Source organism: Tubulanus polymorphus, chromosome 2, assembly GCF_964204645.1.
Source record: "Tubulanus polymorphus chromosome 2, tnTubPoly1.2, whole genome shotgun sequence".
NCBI lineage: Eukaryota > Metazoa > Nemertea > Palaeonemertea > Tubulaniformes > Tubulanidae > Tubulanus > Tubulanus polymorphus.
This window is the reverse complement of record NC_134026.1, coordinates 28,742,276-28,763,210: the sequence shown is the minus strand read 5'-3', so window position 1 is coordinate 28,763,210 and position 20,935 is coordinate 28,742,276. Positions and strand designations below refer to the sequence as shown.

The 20,935-nt window shown below is 36.9% G+C and overlaps 4 protein-coding genes across 5 annotated transcripts; 1 reads left to right on the top strand and 3 right to left on the bottom strand.

The window, feature by feature from the left end:
* Positions 1–150: 150 nt before the first annotated feature.
* Positions 151–8,270, top strand: LOC141899658 (uncharacterized). Its single transcript, XM_074786087.1, has 14 exons — positions 151–368; positions 896–1,009; positions 1,576–2,072; positions 2,439–2,571; positions 2,652–2,734; positions 2,816–5,440; positions 5,515–5,746; positions 5,834–6,048; positions 6,145–6,423; positions 6,502–6,618; positions 6,701–6,817; positions 6,895–7,040; positions 7,157–7,270; positions 7,354–8,270. The coding sequence occupies exons 1-14, from the start codon at positions 194–196 to the stop codon at positions 7,514–7,516; spliced, it is 5,010 nt and encodes a 1,669-aa protein (XP_074642188.1). The 5' UTR covers positions 151–193; the 3' UTR covers positions 7,517–8,270.
* A 275-nt stretch (positions 8,271–8,545) lies between these two features.
* Positions 8,546–10,030, bottom strand: LOC141900155 (dual specificity protein phosphatase 23-like). 2 transcript variants are annotated; one of them, XM_074786924.1, is made up of 4 exons: positions 10,014–10,030; positions 9,623–9,792; positions 9,436–9,539; positions 8,546–9,306 (listed from the first exon to the last, which is right to left on the bottom strand). In XM_074786924.1, the coding sequence occupies exons 2-4, from the start codon at positions 9,786–9,788 to the stop codon at positions 9,028–9,030; spliced, it is 549 nt and encodes a 182-aa protein (XP_074643025.1). In that variant the 5' UTR covers positions 9,789–9,792; positions 10,014–10,030; the 3' UTR covers positions 8,546–9,027. The 2 variants fall into 2 exon arrangements, with proteins under 2 accessions (XP_074643025.1, XP_074643024.1); XM_074786923.1 differs by lacking the exon at positions 10,014–10,030 and adding an exon at positions 9,931–10,009.
* Positions 10,031–11,688: 1,658 nt separating this feature from the next.
* On the bottom strand, positions 11,689–13,351 carry LOC141900725 (A disintegrin and metalloproteinase with thrombospondin motifs 9-like). The gene is made up of 5 exons (XM_074787744.1): positions 13,219–13,351; positions 13,027–13,129; positions 12,406–12,638; positions 12,170–12,325; positions 11,689–11,894 (listed from the first exon to the last, which is right to left on the bottom strand). Exons 1-5 carry the CDS (start codon positions 13,297–13,299, stop codon positions 11,760–11,762), a joined length of 708 nt encoding a protein of 235 aa, XP_074643845.1. The 5' UTR covers positions 13,300–13,351; the 3' UTR covers positions 11,689–11,759.
* A 1,739-nt stretch (positions 13,352–15,090) lies between these two features.
* LOC141899304 (leucine-zipper-like transcriptional regulator 1) lies at positions 15,091–19,681 on the bottom strand. The gene is made up of 18 exons (XM_074785525.1): positions 19,410–19,681; positions 19,257–19,319; positions 19,128–19,184; positions 18,962–19,041; positions 18,774–18,882; positions 18,553–18,691; positions 18,110–18,249; positions 17,886–18,032; positions 17,539–17,704; positions 17,366–17,458; positions 17,194–17,280; positions 16,949–17,120; positions 16,691–16,872; positions 16,446–16,608; positions 16,186–16,367; positions 15,657–15,860; positions 15,457–15,537; positions 15,091–15,376 (listed from the first exon to the last, which is right to left on the bottom strand). Exons 1-18 carry the CDS (start codon positions 19,550–19,552, stop codon positions 15,236–15,238), a joined length of 2,349 nt encoding a protein of 782 aa, XP_074641626.1. The 5' UTR covers positions 19,553–19,681; the 3' UTR covers positions 15,091–15,235.
* Positions 19,682–20,935: the final 1,254 nt, after the last annotated feature.

The window sequence follows — 20,935 nt, the reverse complement described above, 5'->3', positions numbered from 1 at the left end:
GTTCAGAGACAGTGCTGAATGAATTGCCACCACACACCACAGAGATGGACCCTCAGTCTTACGTCTACTCAGTCATGAATTTTTATCATGCGAACTGGTATTCAGACTACAACAATGATTGTTTTTCTCTCTCATATAGAATCTCATCCAGCAAGTTCAAGGGATACTAATATAATAACAGAGATGCTGTTCAATGGAGTCATATCAAATAACCTTGGAGCAGGTGAATTTTGAAGAGTATGACTTGTCAACTTATAACAGCACTGAACTAGATTCATTCAGTAACGTTGTATCATACGATTCGGAATTAATATCAGAAAATATCAACGACAGCATTCCTACTTCACCTGAGTTATCATTCACTGTCGGTTAGTATCTGTTACCAAATTGACATTATCTTTCTAAACGCTTTTTGCCTGCTGGTCATTCTGATTGGTAGCTGATGCTGTAATGCGTAATACTGAGGTGCAGGAAAGCATAAAAAGGAATTAGTTAGAATTTGGGATTCTAACCAGTACTTGCAACATTCTACCACTAATCCCATAGGGACTTTTGACACAAAAGGATTTTGACCCCAGTATCCTAGGTACTATATATAAAAAGTCTTTTTATATATAGTACCTAGGATACTGGGGTCAAAATCCTTTTGTGTCAAGTCCCTGTGACTAAACCATTTAGATACTGAAACTTGTAAGTTTTAACTACTTTAGGACTCAACTTGACCATTAAATCTGACCCTTTCCTTATCAAATCTAAACCTTAAAATTTCTCTCGGACCCTTTTTCTAATTCTCATTGTATAAATGAATCTTTTAATGATAGGTATTGGTGAAATAGCATTTACTAGAATAATGACATATTGGCAAAACATCCACTGTTTCAATGTTTCATTGTAGGCACTAATAACGTGAAGAAGAAATACATTCAGGGAAAGGCTGTGTCACCAGTGAAAACAATAATAAACAACAGTTGTGAGTTAACCTCAGAGGATTGTGAGGGTCAAGTGACAGGTATAAGACTGGAATGTTGTAGCTAGAGTAGATAGACCATTAACATACAGAAATACATGCTTATTAACAATGTAATTAGTTTTTTTTTCTTACCCTTTTTGAGAACCTCTCCGATAGGAGCATTACACAGGACTAAAAGAGGTTTATCTGTTTGACGAATGATTGGGTTCTATTTTGGTGATAGTTATGTTTGGGTTCACAGGGCCGTACCTAGCGGGGCAGGAGCAGTGACCCCTCCTAAAATTTAGGAAAAGTACCAATTTTGCAAATTTTTGCAAATATTATTCTTATGTCCAATAGAACTGCCCTCCTTCAGGTTTCTCTACCCCCCAAAATTCAAATGCTAGGTACAGCCCTAGTTCACTGTCTTTGGTTTCTTTTTATGTTTCCTTTAAATCTATCCGGATGAATCATAATATTAGACATTGCATGTTGGATGCAGAGTTTGACTAAATTCACATTGAGCATGATTGATAATGTAATACGGTAGTTATGAATTTGCATTTCTTGTTATCATTTCTTTCATACTAAGTTTGATTTAGAATCATCTATCTTCAATATTTCAGAATCGAACCTCGACAAAGCATCAGAACAAAACGAGGAGGATAATCTAGAAGAATATTGTCGCGTTCACTCCTCGAATCGAAGACTTCAAAAAACTAGTGAGAGTGAATTCGTATCGGATAGAGCTGATAGTTTAGATCAATACCGAGAACAATACGATATAACACCGCCGTTGTATCGAGGGCAACCGGTTTCATCTAGTTTATTCATCGACGCTGATCTAAGCGAAGAACTTTCTCATCAGGTCATCGAAGACGATTTGCTATTAAACGAACGCAATCTATCGCCAGGGTTGAACAATAGCAGTTTAAGATTTCAGTCGACAGTTTTCATCGAGAATTGCGACACGGGTTGTTTTATATCCGAGGAAGAAGAAGAAGAAGAAGATCGTCATTCGGAGCACGCAGAATCCAAACAAACAGCACATCGTTCTGATACTTGGATTGAGTTTCAGAAAACTGGAGGAGTTTTGGATATTAATATAGTAGAGACTATACTAGTAAGTGCTCATAGCTGCGTTCACACTTCGTCATTAGGAACACTCTAAAATTAAGCCTATTCCAATTTAGAATGAACTAAGTTATTTACTAAGCATTCACTCTATCAAAAAGTTTGTTCTAAATTGGTCCGTTCTAGGTTAGGGCAAAATTGCTAAAACAACTAGTGCTAGGGTAATTCTATAGGCTATGAAAATTATTTCATGTTATGAATGAATGAATGAATGAATGAATGAATGAATGAATGAATGAATGAATGAATGAATGAATGAATGAATGAATGAATGAATGAATGAATGAATGAATGAATGAATGAATGAATGAATGAATGAATGAATAACTCATGGATGTGCATTTAATCAATTTAGGCAAAGCTGAAAATGTCATCACCAGAAACTAATAAAACTACTGTCGGTATCGATGAAATCGAAGATGAACAAGCAACTTTTACTGCTTTTACATCAACAACAGAAGCTTTAGCTCTGCAAAAATCTGTTATAGGTTTGTTTCAATTCTGCTCATGAGTTTGATGACCGGAAGCTTGAATTTTCTTAAATCTTTTAATCGTACTTTCTTTCTAGGTCATCATGATTTGACCCCGGCAAGTGCGGATGAGATCGCTAGTTATCTGGCTCAAGCTGAATTATTGTTGAAGCAGAAAAAGGTAGATACCCAGCACAATATTAATTTGCTAATGACCTGACAAAGAATGAATTGTTGAATCGTCTATTATTTTATTCTACAGAATTCAGAAGCAATTAACGATTACTCATTACCTCAAACATCAGCTGAACACGCTTCAGCTTCGCCTATCTTATCTATGCATACACAAGAGAGCAGCAACCTTATTAGAATCAAACCTGGTGAAATGGAAGTGACAATTGACAAAGATCCGACTACTAAGAAATCCTATACTGCACCAAGTGATGAACTGAAACAAAGACTTAAAGCGAAAGCTAAAGCAAATAGTAAATCAAAAAATAAGAAATCGTTAGTTAAGAATAACCAAGGTAGTTCTCATCCTGATTTGAAACAAGATTCTGCTTCACCAAAACAAAATAGTGCATTTAGTCAACCAGAGCCGTTTGAAGGCTCATCATTCGATTCACCTAGAAATGAAGTTAAAATCCGTAAGTTTGATACTCCAACTGTCAGAGACACTGGTTTTGAACCAATTAAATCGCTGACTCCTGAAGACGCTGTCAATCCTGCAACTGATTTAGAAATAAAAGATTCAGGGATAGATATTGAGAAAATTGAAGAAACAAGTTTCACTGATATACCGGTTAATTGTTCAACGCCTTTAAAATCTGATAATAGTGGAAATGCAAACCAAAGTTTTGGATTTGTACCAAGTAGCAGTCATTCTTTTAGTAACATGGATACATTACCTAGTTTTAAACAGATAACTATGAGTTCACGTATGAATGAAGATACTGAGAAGTTGTTAAGAGAAAATGCAAACCTAAAGGGACAGATAGAAATGTTTCAACTTGAAGCTCGTAATGCCGTCCGCGAAAGAAGTGAACTTCAAACACATCTGGCAGCACTTCGTTCGCAGCTGAAATCTCAATCTCAGGTCTCGAGTGGAAGTTTAAAAGATCAGGAAGCTTTGTTAACAGAAATGAAGGTGTTGAAATCGAGGCACGACGAGTTGGACAGAACTGTTAAATTATCGCAAAATGCTTTGTACGAAAAATCGCATGAAACAACCAAATTGATGACCGACTTAGAGGCGTCAAAGTCTGCCAACTCTAAACTTCAGGATAAACTCGTGGAAATGCAACGACACATCGATCAAAAAGAAGGATCTTTTCAAAGTCTAAAACTAAAAATGACGGAAATTCAGCAAGATTTGAATGTTGTACATCAAGAAAAAAGGCAGTGTATAAATGAAATGCGTACGGTTCAAAATGATATGGCAGCATTATCAAAAACTAAAGAATGGTATCAACAACAACTTATGACTGCTCAAGAACTTAGAAACGAACTACAGAAAGAACTCAGTAATGTACAAACTGTTACTATGCAGCAAAACGGCTTTATAGAAAAACTGAAGTCAGATAATTCTGTGATGAAAAACCAACTCGCAGAAACTCAACAAAGAGCGTTACATGAAAAAGAATTACTGGTACGTCACTTGGAAACAATCGAAACGGACATGCTGGAACGCGAAGCCTCATTCCGTCAGATTCAAAATGAAAGTTCGAGCACGGAAGAAAATTTGAATCAGAAAATTTTGTTCGTGGAAGACGAGAAATTGCGACTCGCGAGTTTGATATCTACGACGTCAGACTTGGAAGAAAAACTACGAAAAACTACCGAGGAATTACAAGAGAAACAGGGACTAGTTGAATCATTGCAGAGAGAACACGCGGAAATGCTCAAGTCACTGACTTTATCGCAAGAAAAACTTTTTCAAAAGGAAAATGACTTTGAAATACTTGAGGCTAGATTTGTTGATGTTGAAGCTAGACTGGTAGATTTTCAGGATAATTTTACCGGCAGTGGTAGTGACATCCTTAAACTAACCGAAGAAAAGATTGCCCTTGAAGTAGCATTAGCGTCGGTTAATGAAGAGAAAAGAGCTATTGACTACGCGCTTGAGATGTTAAAAGAAGATATGAAAAAAGTTGAAGTTTCATTCAAGCAAATGAGGCAAGATCTGGACTCAAAGAATTTGCATTTAGAGAAAGTTGAATCAGAGAAATTTAGTGTTGAGAAATCACTGGCAGAAGCCCGAGCTCAGATTGAAAAGCAGAAAACTGCATTTGAGGAGTTTAATAACAGTGTCTCAGATAGATTTGTTAAAGTAAACGAATTGAACGAAGGAAAAGCTAATTTAGAAACTGAAGTCATCAATTTGAGAAATGAAATAAGTCAACTACATGAAACATTACAGGAGGTATCGCAAGAAAAGCTGAATGTTTTGGAAAAACTGAATTCAGCGGAAAGAAAAGTGATTGAATATGAGTCACATCAGAATTCTAATGTGGAGGAAAAAGTTGCATTACAAGCTCGCATCCAGGGTTTAGAAGGGGATGGACTCGAACGCGATAAAATCAAGCAAGAAAATGATGATTTGAAAGTTTACATCACTGAAATGAAAAATCAACTTGGTAATGAAATCACTCGGTATCAGCAAGAAATCGAGAAACTTATGCAAGATTTACAGACGTCTCGTCACGAATTAGAAACTAGAAAATCCGAATACAGCGATGATTTAACATCGTATTCAAATAAACTGTCGCAAGTCGAAAATGACAGAAAGACCATTCTCAGTGAAATGACAGAATTACAGAGAAAGATAGCGGAAGGAGAAATAACTACTGGTGCTAAACAACAGGAGCATCTGACAGAACAGCTCGAGGTTGGTTACAATTACACAGACTGAAATAGTCAATAGTTACCCCTAGATATCACGTGTTTTCTGTGTATTTTCAGTTGCTGACAAACAAAGTTGAAGCGTTGGAACATAAGAAAACTGTGTTAGAAACAGAAATCGATATCCAACGAGATTCGGCTCGCAATGAAATACAAGGTTATAAAGATCGAATATCAGAACTAGAACATCATCAGTGGGACTTGCAGCAGTTACTAGAGCTACAAAAACAATCTCAAGATGAAAGTCGATTGCTGGCTTTAGATTTAGAAAGAGAAAAAGGTCGCCTTGCAGGTAAAATAAGAATAAATGATAATGACTATTTTCCCCAAAAAATGTTGTAGTAATGATAGATCAGTTTAATGGCGTATATATTTTCAGGAGTTCTACAAAGCCATGGAACATTGAAACAACATACCAGTGAATTAGAGGGTGCGCTCGCTGAGAAAGAGTCGTCCATTGTGGAAATATCAGCTATGACTCAACATCAGTTAAACGAAATGAGTAAAATAGCCAACGAACATAAGTCAACAATTCAGGCTCTCGAGTCTGCGCTGAATCAAGAGAGAGAAGAAATAGAAAGACTAAAAAAACAGGTAAAAGATGTTTATCTATTGCTCTCGCCCCTTTTTAATTCATTTTACTTCAAATTCCTAAATACCTTAAGTTTTAAATGCCTTTGCATTTTGCAGTTGGCATCGGAAAGGTTGAATAGCAGCAAACTACAGTCACATGAATTAGAAGTCAAATCAGACGTCAAACTGCTGCAAAAAGACACCGAACATCTAACGAGTGAATGTAATAAACTGAAAAATCAGCTGGAAATAAGTTTATCAGCCGAACAAAGTTACAGAGCTGAGTTAGAAGCCTTGAAAACTGCTTCACGCTTGTCGCAATTAGAAGTTGAGAGTCTACAAAGACAACTTCAACAGTGTTCGGAGAAGGATCCAGTTGTAGACGCCCAAATTAAGGTACTTAGATTTGTTATAATCGATTGATTTCAGTTTTGTATCGAGTTTTCATTTGTAGGTTTCTCATTCGTATTACAGCAACTGCTTTGGCAAATTGATCAGAAGAATCTAGGTGTGGAAGGTTTGAAAAATCAACTACAGCTCGCTGAACAAAGACAACAGGCCGAATTAGAAAATATACAGAAAATATTGCAGGTAAATAAGAGAAACAACAGTAAAACCGGTTATAGAACTTACATTGTTTCTCTGTTTTCAATTTGTGTCTTGTTTGTTTCAGACGACTAAAGAAGATTCCGATAAACTGAGAAATGAACTCAACCAAACTCGAAGGGAGAAATTTGCTCATCAATCGAAATTATCCGAACTTAAGGGTGCTGTGAAAGCCAGTTTAAAGGTATCTATTGAACGATGATATGAGATGATACATTTTTCATGTTATTCTCAATATAAATCAAGGTTTGTCAATTATAGAACAAAAATTCTGAGGACTCGGCCACAATGGGTATGAACGGTCAGCTGAAGTCTGATGATGATTCGTCAGATGAAATGTATCAATCAGCATTGTCAATTATAGAGAAAATACTGCACACTGAGTCAACCCCTTCCTTCAATAGCAAGTGAGTAACTAGTGAGATCTCATTTGAATCAATTAGATGTACTCCACAGTACTTGTGCGCTGATTTTATGATATTATACAATGATTCGTCAAGAATTGGATTGAAATATGTTTCAGGCCACTGACGGCAGTTCAAGATTGCTTACAAAGCCTCCAGTCAGAGATGAGTAACCTTCAAAGACAGATCGATGACCACACAATGGCAGTTATCAATTCAAATCAATCATGGAAGTAAGTCTGCACTTCTCAATTTTACAATGCTCTCAAGCTGTTACCTTCAGTTTGTTACGAGGTATTGAATTAAATTTTCGCAGGAAAGTTGAAACGCAGATGCAAGAATTAAAAGAAATTTGCAACTCAGACGATGCAGCAAGTACGACGGGAAGCAGTGCAGAGGAAACAGTCGAGCGTCTATTAGCCGAGGAAATTCAAACCAAGAAACAGAAAATAGCACTCGCGAATATGGTCACTATTTAACGATTGAATATTCTGCACCATCTGTTCGATATGATTCACATATAGGATAACAGGATATAACACTTCACTAGTCTAGACCTGTGTGTCTTACTAAACTACCTATTGCCTAACTGTTTGAGACATTCCAAGGATTGCTACTTATGTGTATCGGGTTAATTTCGGTTGACAGCTGGTGTTTATATTGGACGGTAATATAAATGATATCAAGGGTTTGGTTTAATATGTATGTCATGGCATAGACATTAGGTGCAGGGCTTGATGCGTTAAAATATTATACGAATATAAACAGGTGACATGTGTTCGTGTTAACCAGGGTCGGATTCAGGTCCCTGGAGGTGTAGGTGAAAGGGCGCTTTCTTCCAGCAAAAGAAAAACGCTTGCCTAATTGTATTTCTTAAGAGGTATTTTACCTCACTGACATCAGAATAAGACATTTGATATGCACTCTTAACTTATGCATGTGTCAATTAAAGGTCGATAATCTGTGAACGGAAAAAACAATTATGAAACCATCAGTCATTTATTAGTAGTTCAATGTTTGGTAGCATTTTGTTCAAGTTATGTTTGTATATTTTATTTATTTCGTGTTAAATGGTTTAATGACTAGAAAACGGCTTTAAAGTTATGTAATAGATTATTTATACTGCAAGCTGTGTTTTACCAAGATATCAATCATGTGCGCCATGCATGAGTGTTCTGTATTTGTAAGTATGAATGAAAATCATTTTATATTAAGCTTCGGATTCTGTAAATTAAGGGAAATAAATATTTATTTTATGAGTTAATCCTATGTGTCATGTGTCTTGAAAATGAAATTCGATCAGTTTTGAAATGACATTCCCTCTGATGATTGGAAAGATACCAGCTCAAGCATCCTCAATAGGATTCCACTTGGAGATGCAACCCTAGCTGAAATCAGATTTCTAGGAGCAGTAGGTTCGAGTTACAGAAGAAACACCGCAGAAATAAATGGAAATCAGTTCATAGCTTCCAGGTCAAAATTTATTTCAAAAATATAAATTTGAAGCTTTCCATGCAGTTGAGCAAAATAATTAGAAAGTTAAGACCAATAAACCTCGTGGAGAAAATGAGGTAATTTATCATATATGAACGTGTGTAAAACGTATACATATAAACTTTTTGTATAGCACCTTAAAAATACAGAAATAACAAACATACTACAAACTATAGTGTCAGAAAGCCCTATTTAGTCTGGTCCCAGCTAATAAACAGTTGAGATTCAATAGTTTAGGATGAGAAATAATAATGAGAAAATCGATCAATCGCTTAAATGAAGAGCGAAGAAATCATGAGATCTTTTTCGCTAAAAAGGATTTCTAAAAACCAGACTGAGCTTGTCATGGTAAAGCGAAACTAATCCGCAAGTAAAACATAGTTTTCAACTGCTTTGGTACCGATACATTAAATATAGCCTAGCTTTATGTTATGTACATAAATCTATATCACATGGAATTTCATATGACACAATATGAAACAATATGAACCTTACGTCAAGACTGACAATTTCCTGAAGCCAAATGACCTTCATGCAACGAGAGGTCAAAACTATAACTATCTGATTCTACATTCTGTGAATTTGAACATGTTTTTATATGATCATAATAAGTATGAACTAATTTCTCTTGATCTTTAGTTTCTATTGATCCAGGGCGTAGACTACGAGTTTTAGTGATGGCTTCTTCAGCTGGTAATCCATACTCTTTAATCAGATAGCTAGCAATCATCGTCCCAGTTCTACCACGACCAGCAGCACAGTGAACGGCAACAGCCTACAAAACATAATATTTCTGATTTGGACCAACTGAATAATCTGATGAATCTACTTCTAACCGGATGGATTCAGATGTATATGTTTCTTTTTTTAACATGAAGTCTAATTAGTAGTATGCGTAGCTTACTTCGTTTTCCTTTTTTGCATAGTCTAGTAATTTGACAAATTCATCTACTTGTGGCAGCGTTGGGGCTGTGAAATCTTTTATTGGTATATGTGTCCAATTTATATCTGTGTTTTTAGAAATAAAACCAGGCACCAATTTATTGGTTCAAATTAGCAATTAAAACAAACTGATATGCCGATAAACTTACCAGGGAATCCATCAACTTTAGGAATTCGTTCAGCAGTAAGAGATACGAGATGCTTGATATTATTATCTTTTAGATATTCGATGTGTTCTGGTTGAGATGGAAAGGCCAATGCTGCCAATAAGCCCTCGATCACCCAGGAGAAATATGGAGGAAATTTTCCCATCATTAATCTGAAAATGAATTTAGTAATAGTATGGTACAAAAAACAGTTAATTTTGATCATCACACTCTAGCAAGAAGGCCACTCTTCTTATCACAAACCGTAATGTATTTGTATTTGTAAGCTTACATATGGCCAATATACTCACCAACTAGGTGAGAACAGGGTTTCGGCTGTCATGCAGAAAATTGTTATTTGCAATCAATAGTTATATATTCTCTTTAAACTTACCATAACTATGAATTTATTGAATTGAATTGAATTGGTTAAACTGCAGCAGTGCAGCATGTCCCGTGAGAGGACCTGGGGATGGGACATCCCTGTCCCGTCACAGGTCTCGATGAAAACTTTGCATTTTGTAGACGAAATATCGAAGGTAAATGAACTCGATTGTTTACTATATACACTGAAAATATTGTTAAGAACATGTTAATAATCTAAATTTATTCGTAATTTGATTATTTCAGATCAATGATATCATCAAATCAAAACATTAAATGTAATGAAGATCGGATCAAGAGAACTGAGACAAGAAACAGCTAACGTTAGCTATCGATCGAAAATAAAGTGATTGAATGTATCTTTTGGTGCAAATGGTTATTCACTAAGTTTGTTAAGCGTTCACTGCAAAAAAGTCAAATCGAAGAAGGCAACTTTAGCAAAGTGAGAGGACCCGGATTCACGGTACTGTGTCCCGTGAGGTCGGGCCACCCGTGTCCCGTGTGAGCTAGGACCTCTAGTTTTGATACGTCCCGTGAGACTGAGGTCGGACTCGATTTTAAATAGGCCTACTGTCCCGTGAGAGTCACCCGGTTTCAACTGTCCCGTTGACTCTGTGAAAATAGTCATGCACTTGAGGGAGACTTAATAGTCATACCGATACCATATTACGAAATATTCCAAGCTCTGTAGAGCCAAATTAAAAAAAAAGTTGTAAATGGTAAAGATGATCATGTCTGAGCAAAGGTGGCAAAACTCTAGTTATCTTGTAAAATAAAGTTGATGAAAATTAAATCAATGACTGTTTAGTTAATCATAAGCTTTCCAGTTTGACTTTGTGTTTTTATCTCTGGTTTTAATGTTTTTATATTGGAGACTTTTTTTGAGATACAGGTCATGTTTTTGTAAATGACTGATGCACTTCCTCAAGGACATAAATACCTGTCATTAAGGTATAATTATTGTTGTGGGGATAAAACGACATGTTCATGTCAATCGTTCATAAAACACTGATTTATTAAGGCCCTAATCGAATATAGTTCAGCTTTGTCTTGATAATTGAGTTGTCACTTGAAAAGTTGACATCATGGATAACAATTATATACGCGAAGCAAAAGTTAAGATATCAGATCTAGTTAATCTAGGTTTAATATTAAAAATATCGTCGTTGCACTGACTAGTTTGACATCAGGAGCGAGAACGGGGTGTAAGATTTGTTATAACGGGTCGCAACTATAGATACTGCACCAAAGCCGACGCCATGCGAGCACTGTGGGTGGCTGCGATAGGTGTATCGGGGTATGGGTTCCTCACCTAGAAAATTGACACGCAAACCACTTAATCGATATTAAACAATGTTCAAAGCGAAGTGAACCATTTCTGGAACCAGTTACAATTCAAAGACAGTCATTCGTCCCGTGCTAGCATCTGGCTCGGGTTTTTGGTCGGGCCAACCAGGCACGGGCCCATTTCAAACCTGTGTGAACATTTTCCCGGGCCAATAACGCCCGTGTGATCGTGGCTATGGACTCATGCTTGTAGCAAGAACGCGTTCTAGTTACAAACAGAGCATGTTTTAGCTTTGGTTTTCTATCTAAACCCTCCGTTTTTGACATATTGAAAATGAACAAGAATTCATCTTTCAGTGTTTCTGATTAGAATGATTTATTCGGACATTTTTGCCATTACATTGATTTGAACAATATACATGATATATGTTTTATACATGTATAGAACATCAATTTTGTTGGCTTCCCTTTATATACTCAGAGTAATGTTTCCAATCGGTTGGCAATATCCGCAGTCACCTCCGCATTGTCCTTCTGCTGTGAGCCCATCACCCGCAACTGAGGCCACACTCTTTGGGAAATATCCAGCTGCCTCCCATTTGGTCTGCAAAACGAAAGTATTTCGAACATATATATACGGTACTCAAAAAATTATTTAGTCACTTTACCGGGATACGACACCGTCGCTAATTTCGCAATGAGTGCACCCGAGTCGATAAGACCAAAAGTCTGATTATAAGGCGCATGCAGCAGAAAAACGCGATGAACTTGTATTTACCCATTTTCGTTAGTTTTTAACTTTTTACTTAAAGCTCTGGCCGGCGCCATCTTGGGTATCCTGGAATCTTCGAATTTATAAAATCTTGGGTTGAAACTTACGTTCTTAGTATCGAAAGTGAAACCAGTCCCAGTCAAATCTAATCTGAATCCTCCAGATGTGGCGCTGCTTCCGGGACAGCCACCGCCCTGACCATATGGAACTGCTACTTTGTCAGATGTAGCAAATGTATAATCGTTTCCTATTACATTCAAATTCTTTTAAACAAAAAATGAAGAAATGTTAGGAATAATTGAAAGATGCTGCAGAATTCAGCTGAGATCCCCTGCATACGAACCCTTGGGTCTAAACGGATCTTTTGCCAGTCTGTTCGACCACACTGAGGCCAGTTCTTATCACATCTGTTGTCACCGTAGTTGCTCGCTAGTAGGGTGACGTATTCTTTACATTTATCGCAGTAGATGTCAACTGGTGTATCGTTCGGTCCTAGATACAGTGTGTAAGTACCCGGAGTGGCCGCTTCATGGGCTCCGGCTTCGATACATGTTTTAGGAAGAGAGCAACACCATGCTAAAACAAGGAAGTTTGATTCTCTTATTAAAAGAAAAAAATATATTTGCAAATTACCGCAAAGTATAAGAACTAGCAGAAGTACGGAAGCGTCTGGGGACTGTATCTAGGATACGATCACTAAAATGTTTTTTGTTAGATCTAAAAAAATATGAAATTTTCATCTCTCGTACATGTAACCCGGCATAAATTATTTTACATTAAATGAAAAGGTTTTCTGAATATTCGGGGCATCAGAATAAAATATTCAACATTCAAGAAAAATCTTTTCCGGTTCAATTTCGAGATTATAACATAATTAATTCCGAAAGTATTTTCTTATCTATCCCGAAGGCGCTTCCGTAGAACACGAAATTAATTAGTTTTGAATTTAAATACTTGATTTTACCTCCGCTAGTAGCGAAAACCAGGAGCGTCACAAATATTAGATTCATTTTCATTAAATTGCAATGAAATGAGCAACGGGATGAATGGGTCAAAAACAAGGCGGCCTGCGAATCAAGTAACACGAAAAATAATTTACATCATTCACACACAGCAATGAATTACTTAGAAGTCATCCCGAAAATGCATTACCTACCTTAATCACGTTAACTACGTTCTTCAGTTCCCGCAGGAATGTGTGAATTCTACTAGCAGTCTTAGATTTTATACATTCCATACAGGGTTCTTGAAAATAACACCATATGCGAGGCGTGCATCACCAGATGTGATTTTCGGTTTGTGGAGTGTCTCTCGAAAAGGGAAAATGTTTTAAAAAACAGCTCGTGATGTCCATTTAATACCTAATTGGCATAATTTCAGCGCCTGTCTTTTTTTGTAGAACCCTTCTATCAGAAATTAAGTATCCTAGAATATTCATTGACTACCGAATTGTGAATATTGATGGAAATATTGCTTTAATTTATCAACTCAAAAAACATGATTGATTTATGGATAACAATTATACACGTGAGGCAAAATTGAAGATTTAAGTTTGATATTAAACACATCGTCTTTGCACTGACCAGTTCGACATCAGGAGAGGGAACGGGGTGTAAGATTTGTTATAACGGGTCGCAACTATAGATACTGCACCAAAGCCGACGCCATGCGAGCACCGTGGGTGGAATAGGCGTATCGGGGGTCTGGGTTCCTCACCTAGAAAATTGCCGCGATCACACAGAGACGATGTGGCCCGGCTCAAATTGGCATGGATCAGGCCCTTGATCCGTGCCTAATTAGAGAGCGCGTTCACACGAAAACCACTTACCTGATACTTAACGTTTTTTGGTCGGGCCAACCAGACACGGGCCCATTTGACAACTGTGTGAACAATTTCCCGGGCCAATAACGCCCGTGTGGTCGTGGCTATGGACTCATGCTTGAAGCAAGAACGCGTTTATTCTGGTTACAAACAGAGCATGTTTTAGCTTTGGTTTTCCATTTAGACCCTCCGTTTTTGACATATTGAAAATGACTAAGAATTCATCTTTCAGTGTTTATGATTAGAATAATTTATTCAGACATATTTTTGCCATTACATTAATTTGAACAACATTACATACATATGTTTGATATCGAACAATGTCGTTGGCTTGCTTCCCTTTATGTTTAAGTTAAATACTCAGAGTTATGTTTCCGATCGGTTGGCAATATCCGCAGTCACCTCCGCATTGTCCTTCAGCTGTGAATCCATCATCATCAACTGAAGCGATACTCTTTCGATATACCCCGAGTGCCTCCCATTTGGTCTGCAAAACGAAAGTATTAATAGACCGAACTCAAAAATGATCTGATTCACTAACGCAGGTTTTCGACTGCTACACCCCGTCAAACCATCGCGGAGTGACTCGGATTACATACTAAGAGCGCCTAATGTTCCCCTGACCCAATAATTCATTCGACGTTTCAATTATTCATATCTTAAAAAGTCATCTTATAATATTATATTTTAACAACTGTTAGGGATTATATCATCATCCATGTTGCGTATACCGTTCATCACGAAGTGGTTCCAGACTAGTATTTTAGACTAGTTACCGGCCTCTATAATGGGACAGGCAACTAGTCTAGCTATTATTTTAGTGCAAAGAAATTCCGCTATTGTGATTCATAGGGGCAGCACTGAACGGCTGATGCCTCGCTATTTTACTGCGGCATGCGAGGGATAGAGATTAAATTTTCTTTAGTTCGTTTTAAATAGATCATTATAAACACGAGTGCAAAAGCCTTATTTAAGGGAAATCTGATTTTCAAGTGGTTTTCCAGCCCTTTTTGATAGAAATAATATATTTTTCGTTGCAGACTTACAGTCGGACACTCTGCCACCAAGCTCACATAGGATAATATACACGAATATTGAAATCAATTAACACTTCAATTCGCTATATATTGATTTATTTACATTATTTGAGTTTACAATTAAAGAAACAAAGTAACAAATGAATTGTTTTTTCATAAAGTAATTGAGTGTCCCAGAGAGAAATATACATATAGACAAGGAATGACACTTAAGATACAAACATAAATTATACAAATTATATTGCACGTCTATCAGAAAATAGAATACCGGGTATAATTTCCATTAAAATGGAGCATCGCATGATAGACATTCATTAGCTACTGTCCATCAGATTAAGAGAAACAGAAGAAATATCCTGACATAAGCGAGATTCACTCATCTCCTCAGCAATAGCCATCAATACATCCAACAATAAATCTCGATTTAATCTTTTGATCTGGGGTAATCTTGCAATCTGAAAATAGTATAATAAAATGATTTTTCCATTTATGATAGAGAATGTGATTTTTGTAAAATCAATTAAATAGGAATTACCTTTGGAAAGTGATGGACGATAATGTTGAGAGCATGTTTCTTCATATCTAAAGCTTGGATCTTATCTGCTGCTTCTAAAATCTATAATAATACAAAAAATATCGAATGTTAACTTCGAGTAGAACATGAAGACTTCCATGTTCAAATCTCAGTCAAATATCATCAACATCTTATCCTAGATAAAAAATTGGAAAACTCACATGAATGACATTATCAGTCGATACATTCATCTCCAGATTGTGTTTACAGTAGGCCTGCAGTCTGTTGTTCGTAAAAGCGTAGAAATAAGGTGCTGGGAACAAATACAGCGAATCTTCCGGAGGCATCGTAATATCGCCGTAATAAATATAGCGCAATAAACTATCAAATGCTTGCTGACTGGGAACCATTTCACCAATTGCAATCTATAAAAACAACCACAAAATCATTAGTTCATACAGCACATAGAGATGAATGCAGGGTCAGACAGTATCAGAAGAAGAATTGAGGGCACTCTCCATTATCCTAGCTAAGAATAAAACATGTGAAGCCAAAACGAAGGCTTTAAGATGACAGGACCATTTTAGAGCATTAGAGGGCTCCTCTGGAAGCTATCAAGAGTCAATAAGAATGAACCACTATTTCAAAGGCAAAATTCTCTAGATGGTATTGGGTAAACGGTTCATACATGTACCCTTGGAAACACATCTGGAATTCACTTAAAGAAATTCATCTGATTTGGCCAAATACCTTGCAGACGATGTTATCCTCAGGCATGAAAGAACGGAACATAGCTTCAAAATAACTACTACGAGCCGCTAACACTGCTTTATGGGCCATTATCGGCGTATTATCTAACATTAAAGTTATATCACAGAACTCCTGTCCAACTCCTTTCAGAAATGCTTCCATATCTTTCTCTAACGAATTACCTGAAAAATATATGAATATATTCAGAACATTGTAATACAAGAATGATACTTGTTGCATTGAATAAGCAGTGAACGTACATGAAATGTAATCAGTATGGGGTTCCGGTAATGGTCTCACTGTGAGCAGTTGTTTTCGTCGGATTATTTCTACCATTAACGGCTGATCAAGAGTCTCGAAATCCTTACTCATCACAATCTGACTATAATTACTCTCTTTCACAATAAACCTCAAGCAATAATCCTACAAAATACGAATATATCCATCTAATTTTTTACGAAAATGTCATAAACTAAGATCAGACAGTTCACGCAAGATTTCAAACCTTTAAATATTCCAGTTGCAGTTGAGCAGCGTTCTGTAACGCTACTAAAACATTTTTATGTCCGATACAAGCCTGAAGATACTGAATACAGAGCTGTTCTAATCGAGACATTTGGAATTGTAACGACAATCTATAAACGTCCATCATTAGTAAAATTACTTCATTGCTGTACGGCTCTTGACCTGTTGAAACAGAGAAAATCATTCAATAAATACTGTAAATCAATAGGTCTTACACTGAACTGAAATGCAAAAATACCTTTCTGACAAGGATTTATTCGATCTGTATATATATAAGACAGCACCATTTCGAAAGCTTTTGGACAAGCGTCAGGAAGATAAACTTCTAGATTAGAGTTTTGAAGAGTTACACGAGCATTATTATCACCTTGTCTTTCGTCTTCAAATTTCTGTTCTAATATGTACGCCAGCTGAATGATATGAAATAAACTTTACCTTAAAATGAAAGGTTAGCAAAACATCACAACGCCCAGTAATAATTACCTGTTCTTTAGCTTGTCTTATTTTACATCTCAACCAAGTAGATCTAGCAGCAACTAATGCAGTATGAGCAGGTACTTGCACACGATTCTGAAATACAAACATAAATACAAGTAAATATTACGCGATGGCTGTATTAACATAATTTCAGTTGATTGGTAACAGTAGTACATACCGGGCCAACGATAAAAGCTATGTCACAGAACAGTCGACTTTCCAAAAGTCTTCCATAATCATCGTGTAGAGTACATTTAGGATAACTAGAAAACTGTAATGAAAAGGACACATTATGTCAAACTCATTAAAATAAACTGGCTTTAGAAATACTCAATGTAGAAAATACTAAACCTGAAATCGAAACATTTCTCCACTGCGAACTATATTATCAACAGTGCCACCAAATATAAACATAGCATCACCAACAACAGCAGCAGCGTGGAATAATCTACCATTAGCGATCTGACTATCATTAGACGCCTCAATTACAGACCACGTTTGAGAATCCAAATCATAACTGAATATCAACAAGAAAATTATTAGTTAAAATTCCATAACATCAAACTAGACATCATCATCGCGACCCAGTTGCTTAAAAGTTGGTTAGAGTTAACCTGTGGATGGTTGACAATTAAAACTTCAGTGTTACTATAGTATTTATCTTTTTAAGCAACTGGCTCTAAACCGTTTGAACGTACCAGTGTAGATCATTTGGTAAAGTTTGCCCTGTAGCACCACCGAATACATAAAGATGTCTGTCATGTGATACCATAGTGTGACCGTATCTTTTTTCTGGTGGTAAAGGAGCCCCTCGTAATATGTGTTCAGTTGAGATTCTAGTCCACCTGAAATTAAACAATTCAATTCATCAATGACAAGTATATTCGATATGCAGCTGATAACTGTTGAGAGAGAAACTTACACTTTTTCATTGAAGCTGAATTGGAAGAGATCATTGGTGATTTTCGCGCCACTTTGCCCTGAAAACACGAACATACTATCCCTCGCTACGCACAGAGCGAAATTACATGACGACGGTGGAATATCTCCTCTTTGATTTACCTGAAAATTTCATTGATTACTTATTATTTTGAGAATGATCTCTGGTGATTCAAAACAGGATATGTCAACAGTCAACCCCTGTGACAAACACCAACACCCACCTAACGCAAGGGCAAGAAAAAATCATAGGTATCTCAGCGCCATACCTAGCATTCGAATGGGGGGGCAGAGGAACTCGAAACAGGGGGGGGCAACTGGCGCCGCTGTATAGCCCAGTACGTACATTGTCTTGGAACAAATTAACCCTCAGTATAACGGCAGAATTCTAAATCACTGCAGTATATCAAGGTTGACTTTATATACCTCTTCCCAATGCCTCGAGCCTCCGATCAATGAAATAGTCCATAGATCATTGAGTCTAGCATTTCCATCATAGCCAGCAAATATCCAGAGTTTCCCATCATAAACAGCAGCACCATGAGCTGAACGAGCAACTGGCATCCTACAATTTTAAAGCCTCATTTTTCAGGATCAATAAATATTCTTGCTCTTTGCCTTTTATTACAGCGCAGCACTTTACTCACCTCCCTTCAAATTTCCATTCGACCCACTGACCAGTAGCGAATTTATATTCATACAAATCATTTTTATTCGTTAGATTTGAATTTGAGTGAATGTCACCGGTATAACCACCTGTAATACGATATTCAACTGATGTATGAAGTATTTTCATCGAATCAATCATTACTCAAAAAATCAATCACATTCGTACCAAAAACAAACATGCTTCCTTCATGTACAACTGCGGAATGGTGATATCTAGGAGCTGGCGGGGGTCCAGTAGTAAATGCTCTAACAATATAACGAATAGATGTAATAAAGAAGTAGTACCGCAGTTAAAGTACAGTAGCGCACCAGTATTTAATCTTTTTACTCACCGACCCCACGATTTATCTTTGACATCAAATCGTAATAAATCATTCAACATTTGTTTACTGAAAGTAAAAATCAGATTTTAAAAGAAATGCCGCATATAGTCATTCAATCTAAGCCTTTTAATACTTTACCCATTGTCGCCTCCGAAAACATAAATAGCTTCTTTATAAGCTACAACTGTGTGTTTACTTCGTCTGAAATTAATCAAATGCCGTCAATCATTATTAAACAGACAATAAAATACTTATCAAATACCATCCATGAGATAATCAAAGTACATTCACCTGGCACCAACAAATTCATCACATTCTGGCATTCGTTTCCATCGATGGACAGTTTCAAATGGTCCAAAATCCAAAGTAAGACATTCAGCACTCTCCGGCCAATTATGATCAATGTCTAAGCCCGGTGGCCTCGCGATAGCCATCCTCGTTATCTCTCCTTATACGATGAACGTCTTGGAAAACACCATAGGGGGATACACAGGACTAATTGGTAGTTAAATCAGCTATAATTACGATGAAGTTGTTACTTTTCTAATCAGACTGCTAGCGCCATTCATCGTGTGGAGCCGTAACTAATTCTAAGGTACACCTGAACTCTGTAATGACGTCATGAAAGTTTTGATCACGTAGTTGATGATGCAACAGTGGCTCTCGTCACCAGGCAATATCTACTGTAGCGCGAACAGTGCTTATGGTGCAACACTGATAAGACGTCCGCGGATGGGGTTCGAATCCGCAGTTTTCCTTTGGTTGCCCAGCTAAATGTAATAACAACCAACTGCATGCCACTCAACTAAATAAAATTTAGAAGATGAGGAAAATCTCCGGCCCCTTACCTCCGACCCGCGAGCAGTTTTTTTAAATAAATGTTTATGATTCGGCTTCAATAAAACGTACCCGGGTGGGACCGGAAGTGGCGCCAATTTCCAAATGCTCGGCATTTAATTCGGGTGGATTACTTCTCTTCATCCCAAATAAAATCAGTATGACATCTGTATCTATCGACTACGTTGTATCATTTTCATCAGAGGTAAACATCTAATCAATTACAATAAATGTCACATAATCTTAAGACTGCAACACAGGGACTTGTCACGACTGATAATGGATGAGACCAATGTCGGGGGTACCAGGCAGTAGGCAGTATCCCTGCAACTGTATAATAAAATAATTAATATTAATTTATATTATACAGGGATAGTGGACCTGGTCATTGATATTGGTTTTATTCATTCACTATCAATTGTGACAAGTCCCTGTGGACTGCAATGCCCGACTAAAATCAACATTAACAAACCATGAACAACAGAACGAACATCTCAATTCTCATCATTGATAATGTCAATGATTGATAGTCAACTCAATTAATTGTGTAATACTGCTGTAATACGTTAGGCATATCGATTTTTTTCAGGACCCTAAATTGAAAGCAGAAAATCTCCTTACATCAGTAATTGACAAGAGAAAACCGTGGTTGTGTTCCGCAAGTGAAAAATCACTGGGATCCCATGAAATAATCCTTCAGTTACAGCGAGTCTGTAAAATTTGTTACTTGGATATAGGTTTGTAGATTGGGCTAATTTTTGTTATCTGGTCTAGATTTCATGAAAGATTTATATTTAAGATGTTTCAGTTTTAAATGTTGTAGTCAGTGACAGTGAAAATATTCATTTTTCATGTAAGACATATGAAAACTGTCAACTGCCAACTGTCCCTGAAAATGCCTCACTGTCCCTGGAGGGTGTTTTTTTGATGCTATTGAAATTCTGTCTCTGCTTAAACAATTTCTACTGTCCCTCTAAAAA